General features: G+C 37.9%; 1 protein-coding gene across 15 annotated transcripts; it reads left to right on the top strand.

Moving 5' to 3' along the window:
* Positions 1-719: 719 nt before the first annotated feature.
* Positions 720-25,253, top strand: klc1a (kinesin light chain 1a). Of its 15 annotated transcripts, none has more exons than XM_027142008.2 (18): positions 720-947; positions 4,976-5,252; positions 5,382-5,447; positions 5,598-5,762; positions 5,844-5,922; positions 7,165-7,390; positions 7,648-7,735; positions 8,337-8,438; positions 11,525-11,698; positions 12,831-12,930; positions 13,117-13,169; positions 13,255-13,322; positions 13,464-13,572; positions 13,816-13,950; positions 19,077-19,127; positions 19,628-19,758; positions 21,747-21,816; positions 23,863-25,253. In XM_027142008.2, the coding sequence occupies exons 2-18, from the start codon at positions 4,977-4,979 to the stop codon at positions 23,926-23,928; spliced, it is 1,959 nt and encodes a 652-aa protein (XP_026997809.1). In that variant the 5' UTR covers positions 720-947; position 4,976; the 3' UTR covers positions 23,929-25,253. The 15 variants fall into 15 exon arrangements, 14 of the variants coding, with proteins under 14 accessions (XP_026997809.1, XP_026997811.1, XP_026997816.1 ...); XM_027142010.2 differs by having other exon boundaries at positions 721-947; positions 21,750-21,816; XM_027142009.2 differs by lacking the exon at positions 720-947 and adding an exon at positions 996-1,142.
* Positions 25,254-25,279: the final 26 nt, after the last annotated feature.

Genomic DNA, 25,279 nt, shown 5'->3' with positions numbered 1-25,279 from the left:
AAGATAAAACGCCCTAAGACTATAGTCTTATACTTAGTTTTATACTTCATATCTTCGTTTAAAAAGTTCAACCACACAATTAGCACCCAATTTTAAACGAAGATATGAAGTACAGTATATAATTCAGGGGCAAATTAGTGAGTGAGTGAGTGGCTGAGAGACTGAGTGAGTGAGTGGCTGAGTGAGAGAGTGACTGAGATGAGTGAGTGAGTGACTGAGGTAAGTGAATGAGTGACAGGTAAGTGACTGAGTGAGTGAATGAGGTAAGTGACTGAGTGAGTGAGTGCTTGAGGTGAGTGAGTGAGTGACTGAGGTAAGTGACTGTGAGTTATTGACTGACTATGTTAGTTATTGACTGAGTGAGTGACTGATCTAAGTGACTGAGTGAGTGAGTGACAGGTAAGTGAGTGAGTGACTGAGGTGAGTGACAGGTAAGTGAGTTATTGAGTGAGTGACTGATCTAAGTGAGTGAGTTATTGACTGAGGTAGGTGAGTGAGTGACAGGTGAGTGAGTGAGTTATTGACTGAGTGAGTGACTGAGGTGAGTGAGTGACTGAGTGAGTGACAGGTAAGTGACTGAGTGAGTGAGTTATTGAGTGAGTGACTGATCTAAGTGACTGAGTGAGTGAGTTATTGACTGAGGTGAGTGAGTGAGTGAGTGAGTGACAGGTAAGTGACTGAGTGAGTGAGTTATTGACTGACTGAGTGACTGACTGAGTGACCGAGGCTCCTGCAGCATGAGCTCAGAGGAATAAAGCTCTTCTCTCCAGAGCGGCGCGGAGGGAAGCTCATCGCACACAGTGCACCTTCACCGCCTCACCGGATGGGCTGCTCATTCAGAGCCCTAACACTCAGCTCTCCTTTATGAAAGAAAGAAAAAAATAATAAACTAAACGTCAAACATTACTGAGTAAACATTTTGACGCGACTTGATGTTCTACAGAACCGTAAGTGCTGTTCATTCCTTCGTCTCGGTAAGATTAGTGTTTACTTTATAACACTGAATAATCTAACTGGGAGTGCCAGCGTCTCATGTCAAACACGACTGTTAGCTAGCAAGCTAAAATCTATATGAGTCCCCAATCTGGATTTGTACATTCGGAGCAAACGTGGTCACTGGAACGGATTAATCAGACTAAATAGTAAGATCATTAGCTTCGGTTAGAAATGCAGTGAACAGAGCTGCTAGCGTCTCTGACTGGTTAGCGAGGAAGCTGCGGGTTTTTAGCTAGTTAGCTTTTAGCCGCAAACCGATTTTGTGGGTGTCCCGGAGTGCGGATCCTTACTCATCAATATGTTCGAACAGAAATTCATTTTCACAGGAAATTTAGAAAATATAAATGTAATACAGATGTTTCAGGACGTCACTGAATTAGTCTGTGAACTCACTCAGACTGTGAACTGTTTAAACTCGTTCTTAGCTGGGGTTAGCTAAAGATAAATAAATATTGTGAAGCTCCTTATCGGAAGTTGGGACGTTTCTTTGATGTAACTACACATCTATATATAGCTAGTATTTATATAAATACCCAAGACTTAAGATTTAATTCAGTATGAGCTGTCTTAACGCTTTATAACGCGTCTGCATGATATTTTCTTTATGATTTATCTTTAATGAAGTGTCACATTGATATTCCAATGTAGCTGTCTTGGATATGGAGTTTATTTGTCCTTTATTTATTTATTTATTTATTTATTTATTTATTTATTTATTTATTTATTTATTTACTGCTGCTTCATTTGTCTGTGACATAGTTAAGCCTTGTTAGTTTTTCATTAGTATTCATGCTATGGCCTTTGGTCGTTTGACATAGCTTGGTCTGTGTTGTGTGTGTTTTGGGTAGGAAGATGCAGCCTTGTGTCTCACATCAACCTTTAACAGCAGTGGCCTTTAAAGGAGAGAAGTAGTTTATTTAGGGAATCTATTACATGACCTTGCACGAAATATCATGTCTATGTATGTAGGACTTTTAGTTATTATGACGGTAGAAATTGTGGCACGAGGTACTGTACAGGTTACGCTGAAATGGTTGCCGGTATGGTGGAACACATGGTTTGTGTTTATGCCAGACAAAGCAGTACAAAACTGTCGGTATGCTTTCGTTATGGGTCTGAAGGACATCTTTTAGATGAGATATTTAGTTTTCTCTTGCATGCTGTATGTGTTTCGCTTCTTCTTTTTCAGATCGAATTAGGAGAAATCTGTACCTTTTAAAAGCTTCTGCTTTTCAATCCTAAGAAGGGCTCGATGAGTACTGATTTATAGTAAGAAGTGTGTATTTGTTGGTCTTTATTTGTTGACTGACTACAACTTTTTGGTTTAGTTTTACATTACACTTTATTTGACAGACCAAAATATGAAGAATCCTTGATAAGCCTTACAGAGCTGCAAAGATACTTGGGGAAAACTGTTTGGTTCAGAAATACCGTGACAGAATGAAGAAATCACAAAAATCAATTAAAAATTAAACCCAGAAATGGTGCTAATTAACTGACTTCATAATTTTTGTGTTTGCATTTTCTTTTTTGTTTGTCTATTACTTCATGACCCAATTTCGGCAGCTCACACATCCAAAAACGTAGCATGTTTGATTCCCTTTCTATTGAATGAGACCACCTCGCTCAGGCAGTGAAGGACAAGGTGTTGAAGTCCTCACCAGAGTGTGATTGCTGTGTTCACAACTCCCTAAATGAACCATACCAAAGGGGAAAATGCAGCAGGGTTTGAATTAGCACCCTAAATATAGCATTATCAGAATAGCTTCTTATTGCAGACTTAATCAGGACTGAACTAGGTGGTCTATAGAATGAGTGCAGCGAAGTCAATTTCATTTAATAAAAAGCCACATGGACAGCCATGGCAGTGACAAATGCTGAGGAAGTGATGGTAAAAACATTTGAGATTTAAGATATGGGAGACAGAGTACCCAGAGGCAAAGATGGCCGAATGCTGCTCTGATCAGTAATGAATAAAAATGTCAGCGTGTCCTCTGCTGTTGCTACCACATTGTGACGAGATCTGTTGGCACATGGTCTTTCTCTTTGTTGCGATGTGATGTTGCTGTCTTTAACAGAGAAAATATGTGCAGTGGTGTTGTCACTATTAGCATTAGAGCTTTGTACCCTCCTCCCGATGAGTTCATACGTTTCCTGTTGAACAGAATAGTGAGTCATACTGCAGCTCGATCAGATTAACTCTTCAGCAATGACTAACCAGCCCTGTACAAGTTTTATTACTATTTCCTGTGCTTTCTCTCTTTCTACCTTATAATAATTCGATAAGTCAGATAAATTGTAGTTGTATTTTGGCCATACTGTGTAATATATGAAAAGAAAAGTTAGAGCATACTCTGTATATATGAGAGTATGGAAAGAAGAGTTGGGGCATAAATGAACTGATTGATGATCATGTCAAAGGCTTGGAGCACTGTGTAGTGAATATCTGTGCTGCAGATTGTCAGCTCTCTCCTTTTCTCTTATCTGGCACCATATAGTGTCTGTAAGACAGGATTGATTTAAAATGGTCTTTTCTTACTTTATTCAAATCTATGTTTTTTGTTTAGCTCTGGATTGACTAGATTGATTGTTTTTTTATGGCTTTACGATATTTGAATGACGGGAATTGACCTAATTTTTATTAACACCTAGTACGTTTTTTAATTTAGCACTATATTGAAACTGCTGTCCTTAGCTCGCACTTTGTCTTTACACCTTCCCTTGTATGGTTTGCTATTCTAATGAAAAAGGGGAGTATTGATGATTTTTGTCAGCCTTAATATTGGGTAACATGGAGCATTAATAACCAAACTGTGATATTTAGTGCATATAAAAAGCACAATTAGCAAAAATAAACTTGTATATGATGTAAATTATAACATGCGAATGCTGTCAGACTAACGTACAGTCGTACGAGGTTATTTGTGTTGTTTTCTTGTTGCATCATTCCCTGAGGATGTATGCAAGAGAGAGTGAAGCACAAGAGAGTTCATTAGTCTCCCAGCATGCTCTGGTGCTTCCTTCCTGGTGGCTGTCACATGTCGGTCTACCAGCCTTTCTCTGTCAAATGAAAAGTGAGTTGCTAGCCAATACTTCCTATTTTTCCTCATGCTGACTGTTGGCAGAGCAATCATAGCTCTTTTCTTCACTATGTAGATAACAATCAAGTGGCTCTTATTTTATATATAAAATCAAATATTTGTATTTTGAAGTGTATAAGGAACAGTAATTCTTCATTAAACTGATATTTAGTGTTGATGTTTTAAATGCTGTAAGTAGGTGTTTTATGTGTCAGCTTTATTCTGCTTGCATGGTTTGCTTTCACATTTTGAAATCCCCTGCCAGATCAAACTTGCCTTTCTTCATGTCTAGGGTTGGCAGTTTTGCCAGGAGACCTTGGCAACTGCAATGACAACTTATTTGTGTGGTCTAAAGAACCCCAGTCAAGTAGACTTCTTCTTCTTCTTAAAATAGTCTAAAAGTAGTGAGTGCTTCTATATTTATTGTTGGAAAGTTTCCTGTAGAAAAACCTTTTTGCTGTCCGTTGCATGTAAAAGCCACTTCAGGTTTGTTAATGTTGTTGCTACAAATGTGATTGATGTTCAGATTGAGTTGAATAGGCCAGTGAGATTTCCAACATAAATTACATTTCTGTAAAAGTGTTCCTAGTAACCGTCTCCTCTCCCATTTTCCATTGGCTCCTTTTGGAAAGCCCACTACTGTTGTCTTTTTTTTTTCAGGGTGGTTCTATTTAAATTGTTATTGTTTTGTTAAGGGCGGAAAAAAATTTATTGTGAATGCATTTTTTCCCCCTTCATTGAAACCTGTACAACCGGTGTGTGAGTTCCGAACAAAGTCTTTTTTTACTCTCATTTTTTTCTATTCAAGACTGAAATGAGAGCCTACAAATACACGAAGACTCGGAACAAAACTTGTGATTGAGTCCAAAGTAGAGGGAAATATTTCTTTGTGTGTGTAGGATGCGTGAGGAAATGTCGAGTGTGGTGTGTGTGAAGGAGATGGAGGGGCAGGGTGACCCTGCAGAAAAGCTGTCCCAGGATGAGCTGCTGTGTCGGACACGGGAGGTGATGCAGGGGCTGGAGGCTCTGCGTGCTGAACACCAGGCCATCCTCGAGGGTCTGATGGGAACGCTGCGTTGCCTCAAACAAACCCAGGAAGGCCGTGCTGTAGAAGAAAAGACTGTCATGATTCAACGCTCACTGGAAATGCTAGAGCTCGGTCTGAGTGAAGCACAGGTTGGATGAACATTCCTTGAAAAAAAAAAAAAACAGCTCTTAAATCTTAACTCTTAAATCATGTTATTCAAGCATTTTGATAAAGAAGATTTAAGAATGATTTTATTATTCAATGTCTCAACTCCACAGGTAATGATGGCTCTTTCAGGGCACCTGAGCGCAGTAGAGGCCGAGAAACAGAAGCTTCGTGCACAGGTATACAGATACACAAACACACAGTCACAATGTCTCCTTGAGCTATCTTCTCATCCATGTTCTCAGCTTTTTGGTATCTAAGATGCACATGCAAACACCAATTTCCTCCTTCACTTGTGGACTCTGTGTAACAGTGTCTGTGTGTCTCAGGTCCGGCGGCTGTGCCAGGAGAATCAGTGGCTGCGTGATGAGCTGGCAGGAACACAGCAGCGACTGCAGAAGAGTGAGCAGAGCGTGGCCCAGCTGGAGGAGGAAAAGAAGCACCTGGAGTTCATGAATCAGCTAAAAAAATATGACCAAGACCTCAGCCCAACAGTAAGCCTAAGTCTTTCCTTTCGCATTTATCCCTGTTCTATTATTCCCTTGACCTTCTTCATTTTTTGCTGTCTCTTTCAGGATGACAAAGACTCTGACTCGAGCAGAGAGACTCTGGATGATCTCTTCCCTGATGATCAAGATGAGCCAGCCTCTGGCAGTAAGTAACTGTGTCCTCTTCTCCAGTTTTTCTCACCACTTAAGAGATGTATTAATTAAATGTGTCTATCCCAAGAGATAACAAACAGGGTCGCTTTCAAATAATGGAACACTAGACACGAATAGACGCTATAATTGAAGCACAGGGCAGAATCAAATATAAATTTGCAAACTATAGACCAGATGGTTCATGTTTCTTTGTGTCTTTGTCCATATTTTTCTTTTTTGTTTTCTGGTTGATTAATTGTTCTACTCTGTGGAGTACAGATAAAAGGGTCATGTGGTCTGTGTCATGGAGATTGTCTTTTATTCATGTGGACATTAGGGTTTATCAGATGCAGCCTGTTAGCCTGAACACACTCTGATAGCTTTCTCTTGTGGAAACCATACGATATCTTGCATCTGTGGGAATATAATATAGAGTCAAATACATAATTATTGGCACCTTGTATGAAAACCAGTAATATTTTTAGTGTTCATGCATGGGGAAAAACTAAAATTATAATGTAAAACTGTGCTTATGTGGTGCACTTGGACATTGGTTTCAAAACAGTTGATAACCCCACAAACTGGCCCCAAAGCATCAATGATCCACGACCATAGTTTACAGAGGGTATCAGGTGCTTTTCTCTAATGCAGTAAGAAAGATTAAAAAAAAAAAAGTGTTTTATCATTTTGTATTTTATATGCATAGTGACTTTATTGTAGTGTACTTCATTGAAGTATTGTTTTTAGGTTAATATCTTCATCCTTTTTTCTTGTTGGACTGAAAACCTGTTTCTTTTGTTATTGTGCCAAAATATTTTGGTGCCATATCTAATCGGTATAGTTAAATAATGTGAAACAAGAGACTAATTTTATCTACCTAACTAATTTTAACTCCAAACATTCCCTATTTATACTAAAAGAAAGGGCCAGGGTTTCCCTGGTGGAAAGTTGCTCTTTTGGGGGGGTTGTATTAATGAAGCTTCATACTATCATACTCAACATTAAATTGAGTATTTCCTTTGCAAAATGCTCAAGAGCAGCCAGAAGCAAAAGGTTTCTCACCGTAAAAGTAAATCTCACTATTGTCTTGTATTCTGTTCTATTGTATATAAATTATGCAATTGCTATGGCTAAGCCTCAGTAGAACATTTATACTTCACTGTAAAATATATGTTTACATTTAGAGGTTGTTTTTTTTAATGCACCAAGGTTACTGTCTCAATGCCTCTGTCTCTGTCCATCTTTTTCTCTGTAGTCCAGCCCACACACAGCAGTGCTGTAGCAGCAGCTCAGCAGGGAGGCTATGAGATTCCAGCCCGGCTCCGAACCCTGCACAACCTGGTGATCCAGTATGCTTCTCAGGGCCGTTATGAGGTGGCCGTGCCCCTGTGTAAACAGGCACTGGAGGACTTGGAAAAGACCTCAGGCCACAACCACCCTGATGTTGCAACAATGCTCAACATTCTTGCCCTTGTCTACAGGTCTGACCTCTAGAGATACATATGGTTCTGAGTCTTTCACCAGCTCTTGTTCAAAATAACAAAAATTAATTGAATTTGACAAAAATGTAACTGATCAAAATGCGATGACCTAATAAGAGTACATAACCGGTCCAATAAAATAAAAGAAGAGGGCGGATAAAAACTCTGCTCTAATTTGCCTTATACCTGTCAGTCCATTATTCACAACTACGTTTACAACCCTCTTTGAATTGGTCTTTCTTTTCTTCGTTTCTCAGGGACCAGAATAAGTACAAAGAGGCTGCAAACCTTCTGAATGATGCACTCGATATCAGAGAGAAAACACTGGGCAAAGACCATCCTGCGGTATGTGTGGGTGTGTGTTTGGGGGTATTAACACCTGTTATTTTACACAAAAGTTTGTGTGTGTATGCAAATGATCACCTCTTTCAGGGAAAACCTTAGGCAAGGTAAAGCGAGCGTTAGAGAGAATAAGCTATTGGCACTGTATTTGTATGTTTAGACCGATATGTTTTACCAGTTTATGTGTGGCTCTTCACCAGGACCTGCATCCTCACAGTGTATAAAAGAGGTCAGAAAATCATTCTGAACTTTCTGTCTCACCTACTTTCTTTTGCCACCCACTTACATTGTCTCACATATGCATGGGGATGAGGAGCAAATGTCAGTCAGAAGATGATTATCAAAGACACTGTGGGCTGTTACTGTGTTTAGATTTGATTGCCGGGGCTGAAATGATGGTGTTCTTGGGTCAGGTCTGACTCACTCCTGTATACTCTGATGACTTCAAGTATTTGACACAAATCAAAACACTTGTTGATTTTGTTGTTCTAAGAATCTGAATCTCTCTCTCTCTCTATCTCTCTGTGTGTGTTTGTGTGTGTGTGTGTGTGTGTTTGTGTGTGTGTGTGTGTTTGTGTGTGTGTGTGTGTGTCTTGTCTTCTAGGTGGCCGCTACACTGAATAATTTGGCTGTCCTTTATGGTAAGCGTGGGAAATACAAAGAGGCAGAACCACTATGCAAAAGAGCACTGGAGATCAGAGAAAAGGTGGGTAGTGGAGTGGAGAAACTCATGCTGTTTTATATTATTGGCATGTGTTTTAAGGGCATTATATTGCTCATCTGGATATTCCGATGGGTTGTCTATTGTATTTCTTTGTTTTTTTTTTTGGGTTAATTGTTGTAGCTTTTTTTTTTTTTTTAAGAAATGTATGTTAATACTGTAGGTTAAAATCTAAAATAATTGAATCCTTACACTGACAGCTTAAAGAATCAGTCAGCTACACTTTTAGGACTTAAGGAGTCGATTATTAAAATTCTTAGTGAGGAGTCAGTTGTGTTAATTAGTAGCTTTGAGTCTTTGATCGAGAGATTGATATGACAATGTATTCATTTTGTTCTACAAGTATACTTTTTGTTGGTGAAGGCAAAAAAAAAGGAACATAATGATTTCATGATTTTCACATTCAGTTTCTATAGTTGGGCATTTTGTGCTTATAAAGCCAGAAGAAGAATAAACTTAGTGTGTGTGTATATATAATGAAATAGACCTGGTATGAATGTTTTACAGCCAGGTAAGATTATATGATCACATTACTGTACTAGTCTTTGACGTTGCTTCATGTAAAAACCTGTGAAGTGAAATCAGAGCTTTTTCATTCTGGTTTAAACACTATTGTTTTCCTTCAAGCAATATCATGCTTAATTAGGGTTGCAAAATTCCGGGAGTTTTCAAGGCTGGAAACTTTCCATGAGAATTAACGGGAACATATAGGAATTAACTGGGATTTTATTTAAAAATGCAGAGTTGCCTATAACAAGGAACTTAAATGTAGTTAAAAAAAATCTTGCCACATAATTTTGTTTAAAACAACAAGATTTAATGCAATTTAAGTTGAATTTGTACCCTTCATTCCTCGGCCACTTGCACACAGCACACTGCTTACTGGAGGCCCATTAAGGCCAAACCCCCAGCATGTACTTGCATTTTTCCATAACATGCACAGTAACACTTTATTTTAGGGTCATTTAACTATTGCTTATTAGCATGAATATTAATAGACTATTGGCTGTTTATTAAGCACATATTACTTATTAAGCATATATTAAAGGTGGGGTCTCCGATTTTTGAAAGCCAATGTAGATATTTGAAATCACCAAAACAAACACGCCCCTAACCCAAATGGGTCCCACCCCTGCATTGATAGCTCCACCCACACATACATATTTAACCCAGGCAACTAATGGAAAGAAATGTCTTTATCATAGCTGAAGGGAAGAACAATATGATTGCAGATAAACAAACAAGCAAAAATGACACACAAGCTTGATCATGCAAAGGACAAAGGCATATATTAGTTCTGTGTAACAAAGCAAAACCAATGTTACTCACCAATCGAGAAGGAAAAAAGTGCCTCGGCGTCTTAAGTCAAATTGGCCGCATATTTACAGATTGGAGTTTCCCGAGTCAATAACTCCTGAGCTAAACACTGTTACTAGCAAAACATGGTTGTATCTGCCTCTCTACATTACTACGATAGAAAATAAGTGTTATTTGTGAAGTAACAGCGTTTAGCTCAGGAGTTATTGACTCGGGAATCTCAAATCTGTGAATATGCAATAATATGCAAATCTGTGAATATCCAACTTCCCGCTCCTTCAGTTCTCTCCAGCGATGGAAAGCTGATCCTATATTAACTCGGTCCTACTTCTGGCCTTATCGTAATCCTTTCTTCGCTTTCTTTCTTTGTTTTTATCCTCCATGTTAATGCTAAAACCGCTTTCTGCTAATGTCACACATGCGCACTGAACACTCTCTCCGCACATATTGACAAGCCCCGCACCGCCCCTTTCTGCTCATTGGCTACACGTTGGTTTTGATTTTTGTTTAGTATTTGGCCTGACAGTTTTCTGAAGCACTTCTCAAAAATCGGAGACCCTACCTTTTAATGCCTTATTCTGCATTCTTAATTGTACCCAATACCTAAACATAATAACTACCTTACTAACTCTTAATAAGCAGGAAATTAGGAGTGTTACCACATGCACAGATCATTTGATGACACACCCCCCCCACCACCACCACCACCACCACACTCAAACACACACACACACACACCAGAAAAAAAATAAATCTTCCATATATCACTTAAGGGGGGATTCCCCTCCATTTCCCAGGCCTAGACTACCACAGAAGCAGAGGCCTAATTCTTGATTTTACATTTTGATTGGGACTTTTTTAGAAGAGCAAGTGTGGGGGATGCTTTCATTTTACAGCAACCATAGGGTAATATCTTTATTACAATTATTGTTTATTATGTTTATTACAAGCATAAAAATGTTTATTATGCTTTTGTGTTACTCAATGAAAGAATCAGTTAAAGTTCAACTTACAATTAAATAAGTCAAGACGTCATTTTTAAAATTTGTATTACCTTGCATGCATGTCTTCTTATGACCAAACAAAATGTTTATTTACATTTGTATATGATATAGTTTATATACATTTCCCTATATTTCCAAATAATTCCCATAAAGTCCCGTAAAGTTTCCAATTTGGAATATTTCCAAAATTCCCCAGATTAAGTTCCCGTGGAAATTTGCCGGAAATTTACTGGAAACTTTCCACCCCTTTGCAACCATATTCTTAATACATTCTTAGACTTGCTTGTAATATTTATTTTCATTTCTAGATACATTACATTTTGAAGTCTTAATACTTTTGTTTTTAATTAATTACTGTTCTTAAATGATGAAAGAACCTTGTGCAAAATTCCCTGCTCAGTTGACAATCTACAGCTTTAATGTATGTTCACCTCAATAAAGCTCTGTTAGGATTTAGGTGTTCTGAGCTAGAATTTCAGCTGTGAAAGCTTGTACACTATGCAGTAAAGGGGGAGGCCCTGAGCAATAAAGGGTGGCTACTGTCAAAACAATGTGTAATATATTTTCTGTATGTGGTGATTGTTTTGGGAGACCTTCACTTTTTTCCCCACAAGTCCTGTGTGCATGTACAAATGGTAATTCTGTCTTTTTTTTGGTAGTTGTGTTTTTGCACATTTTCTTCATGCACATTTGTTTGTCATTTTTTTAAGCAGCTGAATGTGCTTGTGTGTATTTGTGTTTTTCTGACAGGTGCTAGGGAAGGACCACCCAGATGTGGCAAAGCAGCTGAATAACTTGGCTTTGCTGTGTCAGAACCAGGGCAAGTATGAGGAGGTGGAATATTACTACCAGAGAGCGCTTAAAATCTATCAGACCAAGCTGGGCCCTGATGACCCCAATGTAGCCAAGACCAAAAACAATCTGGTAAATCCATCAGAACTGTTGTTTTCTGTATTTACGTTGTTGTAGTTTGTCATCGTAGCTAATTGAAGACCTCAGTAAATCTGCAGCAATTTCCTAAATGCATTTGTCTAAATCCTCCACATAGCCTTTACTTTAGTTACATTTACTTTATTTAAACTGTTTCTGACTCCATGTACTGAGAAGACCTCACGTTTCCATCTGCATGTCTTTCCTTGGAGTGACATTTTGAACTCCGGTCATTCAGTGTCCATCTACGGGAGCACATTGCTTTCACATATGGTGCACATGGGTGCATATCATATTTTTTAAGCGGGTCTCATTTATCAGCCATGCATTTGCAGATTTGAGTGTAAACTAATCATGCAAACCTTCTTACAAATATTTCTGTGCATAGAATGTGGCTCCATAAGTTTTATTCTTGTGCTTTATGGAAGCGTATATTTAGAACTATTTCTGCCCATGCTTAATGATAGAGATATATAGCTCTATACAAATACATTATAGAAGCTCTATACAAATAAATTGAATTTGAATATGAATTATGAGAAAAAAACCTACTGATAGAAATGTAATTGACAGTAACCGAGACGGGAGCTCTTCCATTATCAGTTTACATGCAATCTTGGCAGCATAATTGACCGTAATTGCAGCTTGCTGTGAGCACGTCAGTGAGCAGACAGGTTGCAGACGTAAAGTAAGACACTAAGGTCTGTTGCAGACAATAGCTGATCTTGCCTTGCTTGAAGATTTGGGACAGATCTGTACAAGCAGAGAGTGTGTTTAAAAGCCACAGGAATGTTTTTGCTCATCGGTCTGTTTTGTTTGTTCATTGCAATATTTGCTGGTCTTTGCCACAAACTCACCCCCAGAGGCCAACAAAACTCATACACCTTCAGTCTGTATTGAGTTTTAGCCAGGGGCATATTTCAGTCAGGGAACTAGAGCCAGACCTGGCATGTCCCACCCAACTATGAGCTGGATAAGGACCAGTCTTGTGTGCATGCATGCATATCGCTTATGATGAAATAGATTACAACTCAGGCAACAGATATACGGCAATATGTGTTTTGTACATCTGCTTGTTGTCAGAATTGACAAGGATGCGTTTTCTTTCTCTTGATTTCTTTCTCAGGCCTCATGTTATCTGAAGCAAGGGAAGTTTAAGCAAGCAGAGACTCTCTATAAAGAGATCCTAACACGAGCACATGAGAGGGAGTTTGGCTCTGTAGATGGTAAGATATTATCTGTTATTAGAAAGTTCCACTAATTGTGCAGTTGCCTGAACTCTGATCCTGTCTCTGCCTGTCATATGCTGAGCAGGGTTTAAAAGCAAACATCTTGTGTTTCTAATCTAAAATATCAATTGGTGTCTTTTTCATGTGCCATGTTTTTTTTTGTGTGTGTGTGTGTTTGTGCAGGAGAGAACAAGCCTATCTGGATGCATGCAGAGGAGAGGGAGGAACAGAGTAAAGTGAGGAAGTGAAAATTCACCACTGTTCCATTTTAGGATATTTTTGTATTCAAAAGTCATAATTAATAAATAATTGTTATTTCAGGGGAAGCAAAAAGATGGCTCCCCATTTGTAGAGTATGGTGGTTGGTACAAGGCCTGCAAAGTGGACAGGTCAGAATTTTTGTTCCTCCTTTGCATTTTTTTTTCTTTTCCCCATGGCACTGTGTTTGTCAGTCTGCAGTATCAGTCATGTCTGCTGAATTGTTAGCTTTATTTCTAATCTTTATATCCTCTTCCATCTTTTTCCTGTAGCCCAACTGTAACAACCACACTGAAGAACCTGGGTGCACTGTACAGGCGGCAGGGCAAGTTTGAGGCTGCTGAGACTCTGGAGGAGGCTGCGATGCGCTCCAAAAAAAAGGTTTACTGATCATTAGAATACTAATGCAAGAATGGAAAAACTTTTATTTGGAGTTGGAAGGCCTGTAAATTCTGGCTTGGTAGTACATTAGGAGGAATACTACAAAGCTGACTTAAAGAACTGTTACCTCTCCTAATGTACAATAATGAATGTTTTATCTAGGGCTGGCTGATATGCATATCTTGAACCCATATAAATAGTGTATGCATGTGTTCTACCTTCCTACCTACCCACCTCATACAGGGTCTGGATTCAACCAATAAGCAGCGTGTGGCTGAGGTTCTGGGGGATCCAGAGGCTCGGGAGAAGCAGAGCAGCAGAGAGAGTCTAATCTCTGACACGGTGAAGTACGAAAGTGGCCCAGATGGGGGAGAGGAAGTGAGTATGAGCGTCGAATGGAATGGGGTAAGTACAGCACACACTGCCCAGCCACACTTACATACACAAAGGTGTCTGGTTAATAGGTCAGTACCAGTACTGAGTTTGAGGGCGACAGTGCGACATCTAAGTTCATTGTTTTTAGTGGATTTTGCAGCCTGGTAGGTTTAGTCACACAGGTCAGATTAATGAATGTTACGATGATATCACTGTTCATTAAACATCAGGGCTTTAACAAATAAATTATTTTAAATAATCTATTTTTATTTTGTTATAAGTCAGGCTTGATGTTTTGTTTCTGTCTGTGCTAGAAAGGCTGAATGTGTCATACTAATGGTTTATTAGTGTTATTATTTAGGCTTTACTGAAGAAATGGGTTCTTTAGGTACTGTGATGCAGTATGACTATAATTGTGTATGTAATTTGTTGTAGAGCTTTACTGTAATATTCTTAAATTAACTAGTGTTTTTTTTTTTCTCCTACTGATTCTTCACTGAATACATAAAGCTTTTTAACCCATTTGTATATTCAGTCTGGCATTAAATAATAATTACTACTAAAGGAATGTTGTAGGTTGAAGTCAGAAAGCCTTACTTAGCCTTCATTCTTCATGTGTATCATTCCTTTACTTAAAGTGTTTCACTATTGCTTCTAAATCCTCTTCTGGTGTTGCCAGATAACAAAACTGCGTTGCATAATACAGGGTTTTTTAAATGACTCATTTATTACACTATAGTCAATAACCAAGAATGGTATAAAATGCCACACTGTTAGCTAACACCTTTTTTTTGTAGAAGGCACTTAGAAGAAGCTGAAATATGTTTCTGTCCTGCAGATTCTTAGTATTTTGACCCTCACACCTCTGCTGTAGTCTCTATGAATCTTGGATCTGAACTGTCTGCTTCCTTAGCAACAGCATCAAATCCACCACTCAGCATTCCGCACCATAACGATCCTGCTCTCTGGACTGCTGTAGACTGTAGTTACATCCATCAGGCTGGTTAGAGTCTGTGCTCACACACTAAATCTCTCTCTTAACTTTTTTTTTTCTTCTTGTAGCGATATCTGTCTTTCCCTGTCTGTAATATAGTATCTAACAGACTAACAAACCAAACCGAATTTACTCAGCATGTATGTTTACCTTTGTTGGCTACTAAACCTGCAGACATTCACAGGGTCTTATGTTCATATTCATGTTAAGGTTACACATTATATGCTGGCATGGGCTGTGTGTTCTGTACTTCTCTTAAGTGTCATTTTGAGCTGTTATGCTTTGTGTGTGTGTGTGTGTGTGTGTGTGTGTGTGTGTGTGTGTGTGTGTGTGTGTGTGTGTGTGTGTGTGTGTGTGCGTGTGTGTTTGTGTGTTGGGTGGATGAACAGTGTGCTTATTACACTATAATATTTCTATTAATGTCTTCTGATTCATACGTGTTTCCTGCTACTATTCCATCTTAGCCAATCTTTTAAACCCTTTCTTTTTATTATTCTAATTTATCTGCTTTCTTGGTTGCTTCTCTTGATGTCTTCTCACCGTGATTTGGTTGCATGTGGTTTTATTTTTCTGGCAGCTCTTGGTATTATTGTGTGTCCTTTTGTTTTATGTCGGACAGGTCAAAAAACTATATACTATATAGTTTAGGTACTATATATATATATATATATATATATATAGTGGTGAAGGGAACCCCAGTGCCTTTTAGTATAATTAGTACAGAAATATTTTGAGAGGTTTTGGTTTTACATAGTGTTAATTTCGTCACCTATTTTTAATTTAGGCCAAATGTCCTTGTTAGTTTTAGTCATATTTAGTCATTCACGTATCTTTTCTTGTTGGTCAAGTTTTAGTCGTCTAAAAGTCTCGTCATTTTAGTCTAGTTTTAGTTAGAAAATATATATATTTTTTAAATAACACATTAATGCTGATTAATGAAAAGCCTAAGATCAAAACTGTAGGTGTGTGTGTGTATATATATATAAAAAAACTAGACTAAAATGACGAGACTTTTAGACGACTAAAACTTGACCAACAAGAAAAGATACGTGAATGACTAAATATGACTAAAACTAACAAGGACATTTGGCCTAAATTAAAAATAGGTGACAAAATTAACACTATGTAAAACCAAAACCTCTCAAAATATTTCTGTAATATTAATATTATATAAGTATAATAAGTAATATTATATAAGTATAATAAGTAATATTATATAAGTAAATTACCAATTTAATGCAAGTTATATATGGTATTGCACACACCATTATTGATATTTGGAGCAATATTACATGTAATAGTTAAACTTGATTCCCTTACATTTGCTTTTAAGCCTAATTATTAATTTTGATTATGATGTGATTGTGACAGGGGAGAGGTTTCAGGTTGGGGGTAAAGAGTTTTTTCTGTCACCACTTTTGACTAAGAAACAATATCAAGGCTATAAAACTTTGAGACGTTGAGAACAGTAAATATAATTTAACACAAAAAGCCGCCTAGGCGGTGGACTTGCGCTCAGGATTTTTTTTTTTTGAGCGGCGTGTGGACGAATTCTTTCTACGCACACACTATTTTATTTCTTGATAACAGACCACTGCTAATTATAACACACCGCTGCCATGAAAAACAGAGCGTTGCCATGGACACACAGGATTCTAACCGTAGAGACAGAGCGCACTATTTTCTTTAGCGGAAGCAATACAATTGTTCAGCAGTTTCGTGTTGCAGCCACAGGCGTATGAGACCTGTAACTTGAGCAACAGCACGAAGCCGCGAACTCGTTCTAAATATTTTAAAGGCATTACAGCTGATGAAAAAGCAGAGACAATTGTAGACGAAAATGAAGAGAGATTTTATCTTAGTTGTTATTTTATACAAAACATTTGTGTCTCGTCTTTTTTCGTCAACAATAAACCATGTTAATTTAGTCTTAGCGTTTTTGGACCGTTGTGCAGTCTTGTCATTGTCTCGTCTTAGTCATTTAAAAAAAGGTTGTTGACGAACATATTTCGTCTCGTCTGACAAAACTAACACTAGTTTTACAGCAACAGAAAATGTTGGATAGTTACAGTTGAGAACGAAAGATTATATAATTGATGTATACTCTCACTCACTCACACAATCACTCACTCACTCACTCATTTTCTACCGCTTATCCGAACTACCTCGGGTCACGGGGATCTCAGGCATGATGTATAGTTAAAAATGATTAAATAGTAGCAAGGTGTTTGCTGACAATAAGATTAATCTTTATTGCAGTGTGTTAATCTTTTTAAGGCCACTTGAACCTGTAGCAGTTACACCCAGTGTTGCACAGCTGGTTACTTACATGTCTGACTAAGCTATTGGGATGCCGGTCTGATTTTAGTCCCTCATTTCTTGAATCCTATGTTTGCTTCTTTTGAATTTCCATCTCTCTCTTTTGCTTTTAATCTCTACTAATGCAACATGCTGTTGTATCTCCTGTTGTGCACTCTCTCTTAATCTCTTTCTCTTTCCACATCCCTGCTCACACTACTTCCTCTTTTATTCTCTTTCTCTCTCTGCCTGTCTCTTGTGCGGTTGTACAGGTGTAACTCCAGGTGCCTTGTTGTGGTTGTTGAACTTATCTTCAGCATGATGGACACTCGCCTCACTTCACTCTGCACCTTTGTCCTTTTCCGCCTGCTCTCTCCGACTGGCTCCTTTCTTCGTCCTCCTGCTAAACCTCATCTGGGCTCTAGCTGGCCAAAGAAGCTCAGATAGGCTTAAACATGGCTTTTTCTCTTTGTCAGAGCTGACTCATAAGTGGCACTGTAGAACAATTATATATTTCCTTGATACTAACGACACAGGAACCGCTCTTGATCTATTTAACTGTGTTTACTCTCTGTGTATCTGTCTGTCAATCTAAAAACACTCTTGCGTACTGACTTGTACAGATTTGTGATTGTGCGGTGTTATCACTACTGTGGTGCTCTCGTATGTAGTCAATGTTCCGTTTGTCAGAATTTAAACTCCCTTCCACACGGCACCAGAGTGAAAATCCTTTTCTGCTAATTTAGTTCTTACAGTGATGATGCATGTTTAGAATAGTATGCAGATAATGTATAATACTAGTGATAGTCAATGCAGACCATCACACAATATATATGATGACCTAAGGCAAGAACTGATGGTAATTTTGCTTAACGCTCATGGGAATGACACACAACTCAAATTGTGTCCTACTACTTCTGTACTAATATGGACATAAGCCACCTTTAATCTATTCCACTGGACTCACAAATCTTTTTTTTCATATCCTCGTACTAGTCTTATATGTCTTTGTTTCTCATTTACTCTCCCTGCTTCTGCCAGCCCCCTCAGTGGGCTTTAACTTTAGTTCTGAGTGCTTAATCTGGGACTCACACTAATGGCAGCAGGCAGAGTTTTGCACTCATTTGAGTATCTTCATGAGATCTATTTTGTGTGATGTACAGATCTGTGTTTATTCAGTAACCCACACATTGATGCTCACTTTTTGTCTCTTTCTAATTCACATCTTTTTCACTTCTCCATTTATGAGTAAAAAAGAAACTAGACATTTTTTAGGAGCTCCCTGTACAGTAGCATGATTATATCTTTAAAGCTGCTGTCTAAACTTGGTGTACAGTACTGCCTATTGTTCCCTTTTCTACTTAATGGGTCCTGTAGGTGGTGCCTGATTGAAAGACAAGAAGAGAAAGCGTAAGGAGTAGATAAGTAGAAAAAAGAGAAACAAATGAAACGAACAGGGGCGTATTTTGGGAGTTGTATGCACCTCTTTTCCTATTAGTCTGCTATCTGATGATGCTGCATCTTGTCTTTCCTAACTCTAATAAAACTGACTGTGTGCTTACCATAGCCTTTGCCTGTTTCCTTGTATGTCTCCATACCTATGTGCAAGTCATCTCTTATATTACTCTTGTGCAACTTTACCTGTGTGTGTGTGTGTGTGTGTGTGTGTGTGTGTGTGTGTGTGTGTGTGTGTGTGTTATTAAATGCAATTAACTATAATTAGTTTGGAGGTGGTGCTCATTTTTTTGTTTTGTGTCAGTGCTCTGTCTTTCTTGACCTATAATTTTTGTATATCTTTGGTCATTTCCTTCACACCTTACTCGGCTGTTTGGATAAGGAGAAGTGCTCAGGGCACACAACAGAGGAGACTGCAGCAGGGCGAAGAGGGGTAAACCAAACAGGATTAGTGCGATCTATTCAACCAATCACCTAAATGTCTCCTGGCTATTTTGTAGGAAATTCATATGAAATTCAAGCAATTTTTTTAAATAAAATGATGGAAACAGGATGAAGCTGTCAAATGCAGCTGAAAATTCTATGAAATCTGCCTGTCTGCTCACAATATCGTATGTTAATCAAATCACAGACGTTCTTATTGCTTTGGTGTGATGAGAAACAAGAACAATATGATCATTATTCATATTTAACTGTATAAATGAATAGTAATAGCATTGCTAGTCTGGTCATCAGAGTATTACTGAAACTTCACAATGAATATTTAAACCTGTACAAGCATCATCATAATCAGAAATTCAACACAGTTGAGAAATGATTTATCTGTATAGTAATTGCTTGAGAAGCACTGTGTCTTCATGTGTGCACTGCTTTATGGTAAATATGAGTGTGTTGCTGTGCATGCGTGTAACACTGAAGCCTCTTTATCTGCAGGATGGCTCGGGCTCATTGAAGCGCAGTGGCTCCTTCAGTAAACTCCGAGCCTCGATTCGCCGGAGCAGCGAGAAACTCGTCCGCAAGCTCAAAGGAGGCAGCTCACGAGAAAACGAACCCAAGAATCCTGGGTAACTATCTCTACTACCCCACTTCCCTCTCAGATTATTCCCTTCCCAACACCCCAACCTACCCGGTTACGGACCTGACCCTGGGTAGGACCAAACACTGACGTGGTGCATCGTTGTGAAACGGCACCGGTGTGATAGGTTAAGACTTAACAGTTTTCACTAAACCCTTGTGGGGACTAGCTTTTTGCTTCAGCAAATCCCTCACTTGACCTTAAGACGGAAGGAAATGCAATTATCTTGGGGAGTATTGAATGGCCAAGGTCCAAGAAAGTGAACCAAAACAAAAAAGTATCGTAAGATGTCAATAGAACAAAGCGTAGTGGATGTGTATGTAATGAAACAGGATTTCAATGAATTAAATGAAGTTCATTACAAAGGTGTCATGGGGCTATAGTTTCATGAGGAGTGAGAGAGAAATCTTATTGAGTCTAGAAAAAAAAAAATAGAGAAGAAAATAATCCTGGAGAGACTCGTACAGACAAATAGAAACAATATAGGGTATGAGGAAACAGCCCAGACCTTAGACCTCGATGTAGGTAAAAGCCGTATGTTATATTGGCTGCAAAGAACAAATTGCATATTAATGGAACAGGACAAAACTGAGTGCATGTAAAAATGAACACTGCTTTAGAGTTTATTATAAAGCACGTGTACGTGATCATCTCTCACACTGTCGTCTGCTCTACTAAACACTCTTAATGGATGAAAGGGTTGACTTGCTTGACCTGCAGAACCTGGGTACACAGAAAATGGGGAAACGTTTCCAATGCATTTCACTGAAAGACGAGCCCGCTGGCTGACTCCTTCTCATGTGTCCTGTTACTTCTGTGATTCGTTCAAGCGGTAACATGATATGCCACAATGTCACTAACTTAATTCTGATGTCAGCCTTTCATTCTGTAACCTTCTGGTGTTTATTTATTAAACTCAAAAAGGAAGCAGCATCTTAATATAATGCATGTATTTTATTTTTTCCTGGAGGACCATAATTCCACCTACAGAATAATAAATACAAGTGTTTATTTGTGCGTAATGTGTGCCCTGTAGTGTGGTCACCCTGGAAAAAACTGTTTCCTTTTTTAGTTACTGTTTGCACATCCTGTTTCAGCATGTTTTTCTAAACCCTTCTTGTGTTTTCATTTATTTTTAATTAATTGAGTTTTTACATTTTTTTTTATTATTCGTCTTACTGTTTGTGTTCATTTTGCCTGCATGGTTTTCTTTTGTATGTAAAGTGCTTTCTGTTTATACTGTTTATTTTAATAAACATTTCCATGCAAATCCGGTGTCTATAGCATACCTGCTCACTCCATTTCATCTCACTTTCTCTGTCCTTCTTTACTTTCATGTTTTCTGCTTGCCCTGGCTTTTTATTCTCTTCTTTATTCTCTCTCTTTGCCATTTGCTATAAACTTCAGTTTTGTTCTCCTTTTGTATTTTGAATTCTCCCACACATTCTTCTTCCTGTCGTTTCAGCTCTAGTTCAGAGCTTATTTTGTGGTTCTGATTGTGCCTCCTCTTATTAGGAATGCCCTGTTGGTGCCAGTGTACCCATGGCTACATTATTATACCAGTTAGGGAGTTACCCAGTGACTTTACTGCATTGTTAAGCTGAAATACACAGACTCTCCAGCAGACTGAACAAGAATATGATTGAAAGAGGTGGCTGGAATTGATAAAGACAGTATAATAGATAACTTGCAAAAAAAAAGTTATTGGTGTCTTATGTGTCTTCTAACCAACACTCATCCTTCAGCAGTGTCCATATATATTTAAAACCAGGCAACACTACTGCATGCTCCATTGTGTTCATTTTAGCAAGACATATCACATCCTTTTTAAAGAGTAACCTAACCAGTGTGTGAGTTTTATTAATACGGTTAACACACGCACAGCCGTGCTTCATTCATTCATACGCTCCACACACATCCCTCACTCCTCCCCTTTGACCTGACTGACCGTGTGCTTGCATGTGGCTCTCTCGGAAGCAGCATGAAGAGGGCCAGCTCTCTGGGGGTTCTCAACGTACCGGACAAACCTGTCGGCGAACTCCTCAAAGTAAGAATATCTCTCTCTCTCTCTCTCTCTCTCTCTCTCGCGCTCTTGCTCTCGCTCTCACTCACTCACATACACACATTCATTTGTTCATTGTGCCTTACACTCCTCATGACTTCACTCTCTCACACTTTTCTCTGATACCAAGTGAGGCCTTGACGAACATAACTTTGTATAAATACATTCGCCATGTATAAGCTCACCCGCACATATACTAACTGCTCATATCGTATATTGTGACTACTAATTTCCACAATAACCCAGTAACCTATAGCTGTGACACTGATGACTGGATCCCCTAATGAAATGAAACCATGAGAAATGAAGCTTAAAGATATGAGTATCGTAGTGATAAAGAATATGTTCAATATAATTCAATATTTGGATAATTATTCAAATAATTATCCAAATCTTCTTTCGGCTTTTCCCTTCACGGGTCGCCACAGAGAGATGATTCACTGTGGCAACCCCTGAAGGGAAAAGCCAAAAGATGATGATGATTCAAATAATTTTACACCAAAACATTGTTGTTGTTTTTTTTGTTTGTTTGTTTTTTTTTTGTTGTTTTTTTTTTTTCATTTTTGCTTGGTAATTACATTTATGTGCATTAAATAAGCAAAGGGCACAAACATTAGATGGCCTTAAAATACACTTAGAAAACACACACACACACACTACTTGCACATATCTAAATATGAATACTACCACAGGTCTAACAATACTAAAGTCCTCTTACATATGAATTAATACAGCAAAATAATCAGTACATGGCCATTATTTTGGTCAGTTTTTAGTGAAGGCATGGGCCTTTAGTCTACATTAAAAAAAACTATGCACTAAATGTGTTTTGAAGACATCTGAACTATGATATATGGTCCACTCTGATTCTCTGTATGCAACAGAAATTTGACATTTAGTTAAGACTAGTCTAGTCAGACTTCCTGTGTGGGTGTAAGATGCTGAAAACACATTTCAGTGTCTCATTTTAGAAGTAACTAAACTGTTTTCAGATTGTTTTGAAAGCCTGAGAACTTTGCTATGTAGTCCTAAAATAGAAAGTTTCTCTCTGTGCCATCGAACTGTAAGCATTGCTTTATAGTACAAATTGGTGACTGTTAGAAAGCAGTCTTGATGCATTGAAATTTAAATGTTTTAAATGGTAAATTAAAGGTATAGTCAAAACCCAAAGTCAAAATAATAGCTGAGACAAATTTGTTTCAGCTTTTCTTTGCTATATCAGATAAATCAAACACTTAAATCAAACACTCCACATGCTTCTCACAGTTTTGTGCCAGAAGTTTTGCCCTTCCTACTGACAGAACTGGGCAGATCTCAGTCAGGTTTGTAGTCCTTATCGTTAAAACATGCTTTTTTCAGTAAAGTCTATAATCTGTCTTTGTGAAAAAAGTGAACTCAAACAATTGAACACCTCAGTTTCATCTGACATGATTCCAAAAGGCTTCAAACCTTTTATAGGGTTTTGTTGAACCTTTTGGACTGAGGTTCGTTCATTCTTGGGAGTTAATTTGTGCCATTTTCTGGAACACTGCAGTGTCTGTGTGGTCTCAAGATTTGTGTATTTCCATACGGTTGTTTATACACATGCTTGTGATGCCGTCTGTTGAATGAAACTTGCTCCTGAGAAGAAATTGGATGTGTGGAAGGTTTTTTTTTCTTCTTCATGTTACCAAGGTCAAAAAAGGCACACTCTCTTAAGGTAGGTCCTCTTACAGCCACAGCTGTATAATTCGAATTATCCTAAAAATGCTGTTGGGGACCTTTATCAAATGTTTAAAGACACAAGTTGGTGCTTCTCAAACTGCAATTATGTTGTACTGAATTAAAGCTGGAATGTAATGTGGAAATGAGATGGAGGTTTGAGATTGAATATCTTTAGCCTAGATGTATAAGCATTGGCTATAACTAAGTATGAGATTCTTATTGATTTATAATGGTCTCAATGGTATGTTTATACTCAGAAAAGGAAAGTATATATAAAATTACATTTTTGAAATCTACATTTTCTCTTCACTCCTTTATCATGAACAGGAGCGAAATAATCATCTGAGGAAAAGTCGGGACCTGAGTGCCAGTCACACTGACCTAGCGCATTGAAGCTCTGCGTAGCACATGCTGATGAAGTCGAGATGGTTCAGTCAGGGCACAGAGTGAAACAACTTCTACACCTTTCTCTCAGCCTTTTTTTTTTCCATTTACACAGGAAACCTTTTACAGACATTTACCTTTATTTCCCTTTACACTCCAGAACAAAGTAAACAAATGTAACTTGTGTAATGTCTTTGGACAACACTAGAAATTCTATGGTCAACTGCTGAACAAGTGAAACTACCAGTCATGCATTCTTAACGCACTCCCAGCCCCGAACAACTTGACCTTTAAACCTGCAGGTGAAACTTATGAAATAAAATTTAACTTGGCACATTATTCAGTCTCAGGTTAGGGATTGACACATACTGTATATTGCACTTTCTCCCCAATGATTAATGTTCTGTATGTTTGTGTTTCTTCTTGTCTAATGTGTGTGAAGGATCTAGTAACATAGCTGTGTGATTTGTATGTGTGCTTATAGTTACAAATGTGCTTTATTCCCATTTGGTCATTTTCTACCCCATTCATTTCAGTAACACTAGATGTTCACGTTCGTAAGTTTTTCCTGCATTTCCTGGACTGTTTTTTTGTGGTAAGTTATGAATCACACCTATTTTAAGGTCTCTGTTTACATTTTTATTTTTGTTGAGTCTCAGCCTACCTATCAAGCCTTAAATGGTTCATTAACCAGATGTTTCTCCTTCAAATGTCCATAATTACGAATGTGGATCAAAAGGTTTCATAAGTACCAAGAAAAACTGCACTTCACTGGTCCGGAGAAAACGCTGCCTCTTTATCTGTCACATTTTATATATATATATATATATATATATATATATATATATATATATATATATATATATATATATATATATATATATATATATCTGATAGACTAATAAATATTTTGAAAAAGATTTTAATTGCCTCTTTTAATCAATGCTGATTGCTTGAGTGAGATCTAAATCTAATCTCTAATTAGTGATTGAGATGTTTTCTGATTGGTCAAAGTCAATTACAATTTATGATTAAATGATATAAATATACATCTTGGTCCAAAGAGTGAGCCAATTTCCAAGAGTAAAATTGGACCACTGAAAGAAAGGTTCAACTCTACAAACATCAGTGAGGAAAATGAATGACGTTTATACAGGTTTCTTATACACTGCATGTATATCTCTGCATTGGGGCTGCTTCTCTGCATTCTGACAAAGTGCAATATTGTAGCTGCTTTGTGTTTGTTCTGTTTGACTTTATATGTATATGAAATTGGACTGACACAAGCCGCTTGGCTTGTTGTCTTTATTAATAAATTTGTCAATCTCTCTTCATCCTTGTGCATCTCTGATATATCCTT

This window comes from Tachysurus fulvidraco, chromosome 4 (assembly GCF_022655615.1).
Source record: "Tachysurus fulvidraco isolate hzauxx_2018 chromosome 4, HZAU_PFXX_2.0, whole genome shotgun sequence".
Taxonomy (NCBI): domain Eukaryota; kingdom Metazoa; phylum Chordata; class Actinopteri; order Siluriformes; family Bagridae; genus Tachysurus; species Tachysurus fulvidraco.
Note: the sequence above shows the minus strand (reverse complement) of the source record. Positions and strands in the feature narration are given on the sequence as shown.

Excerpts from the sequence above, each read along its gene's own strand:
- klc1a (XM_027142008.2), top strand. The coding sequence starts at position 4,977 with ATGCGTGAGGAAATGTCGAGTGTGGTGTGTGTGAAGGAGATGGAGGGG. Across the intron at positions 5,763-5,843 it reads ACCAAGACCTCAGCCCAACA|GATGACAAAGACTCTGACTC; the intron begins GTAAGCCTAAGT and ends TGTCTCTTTCAG. Across the intron at positions 5,923-7,164 it reads AGATGAGCCAGCCTCTGGCA|TCCAGCCCACACACAGCAGT; the intron begins GTAAGTAACTGT and ends TTTTCTCTGTAG.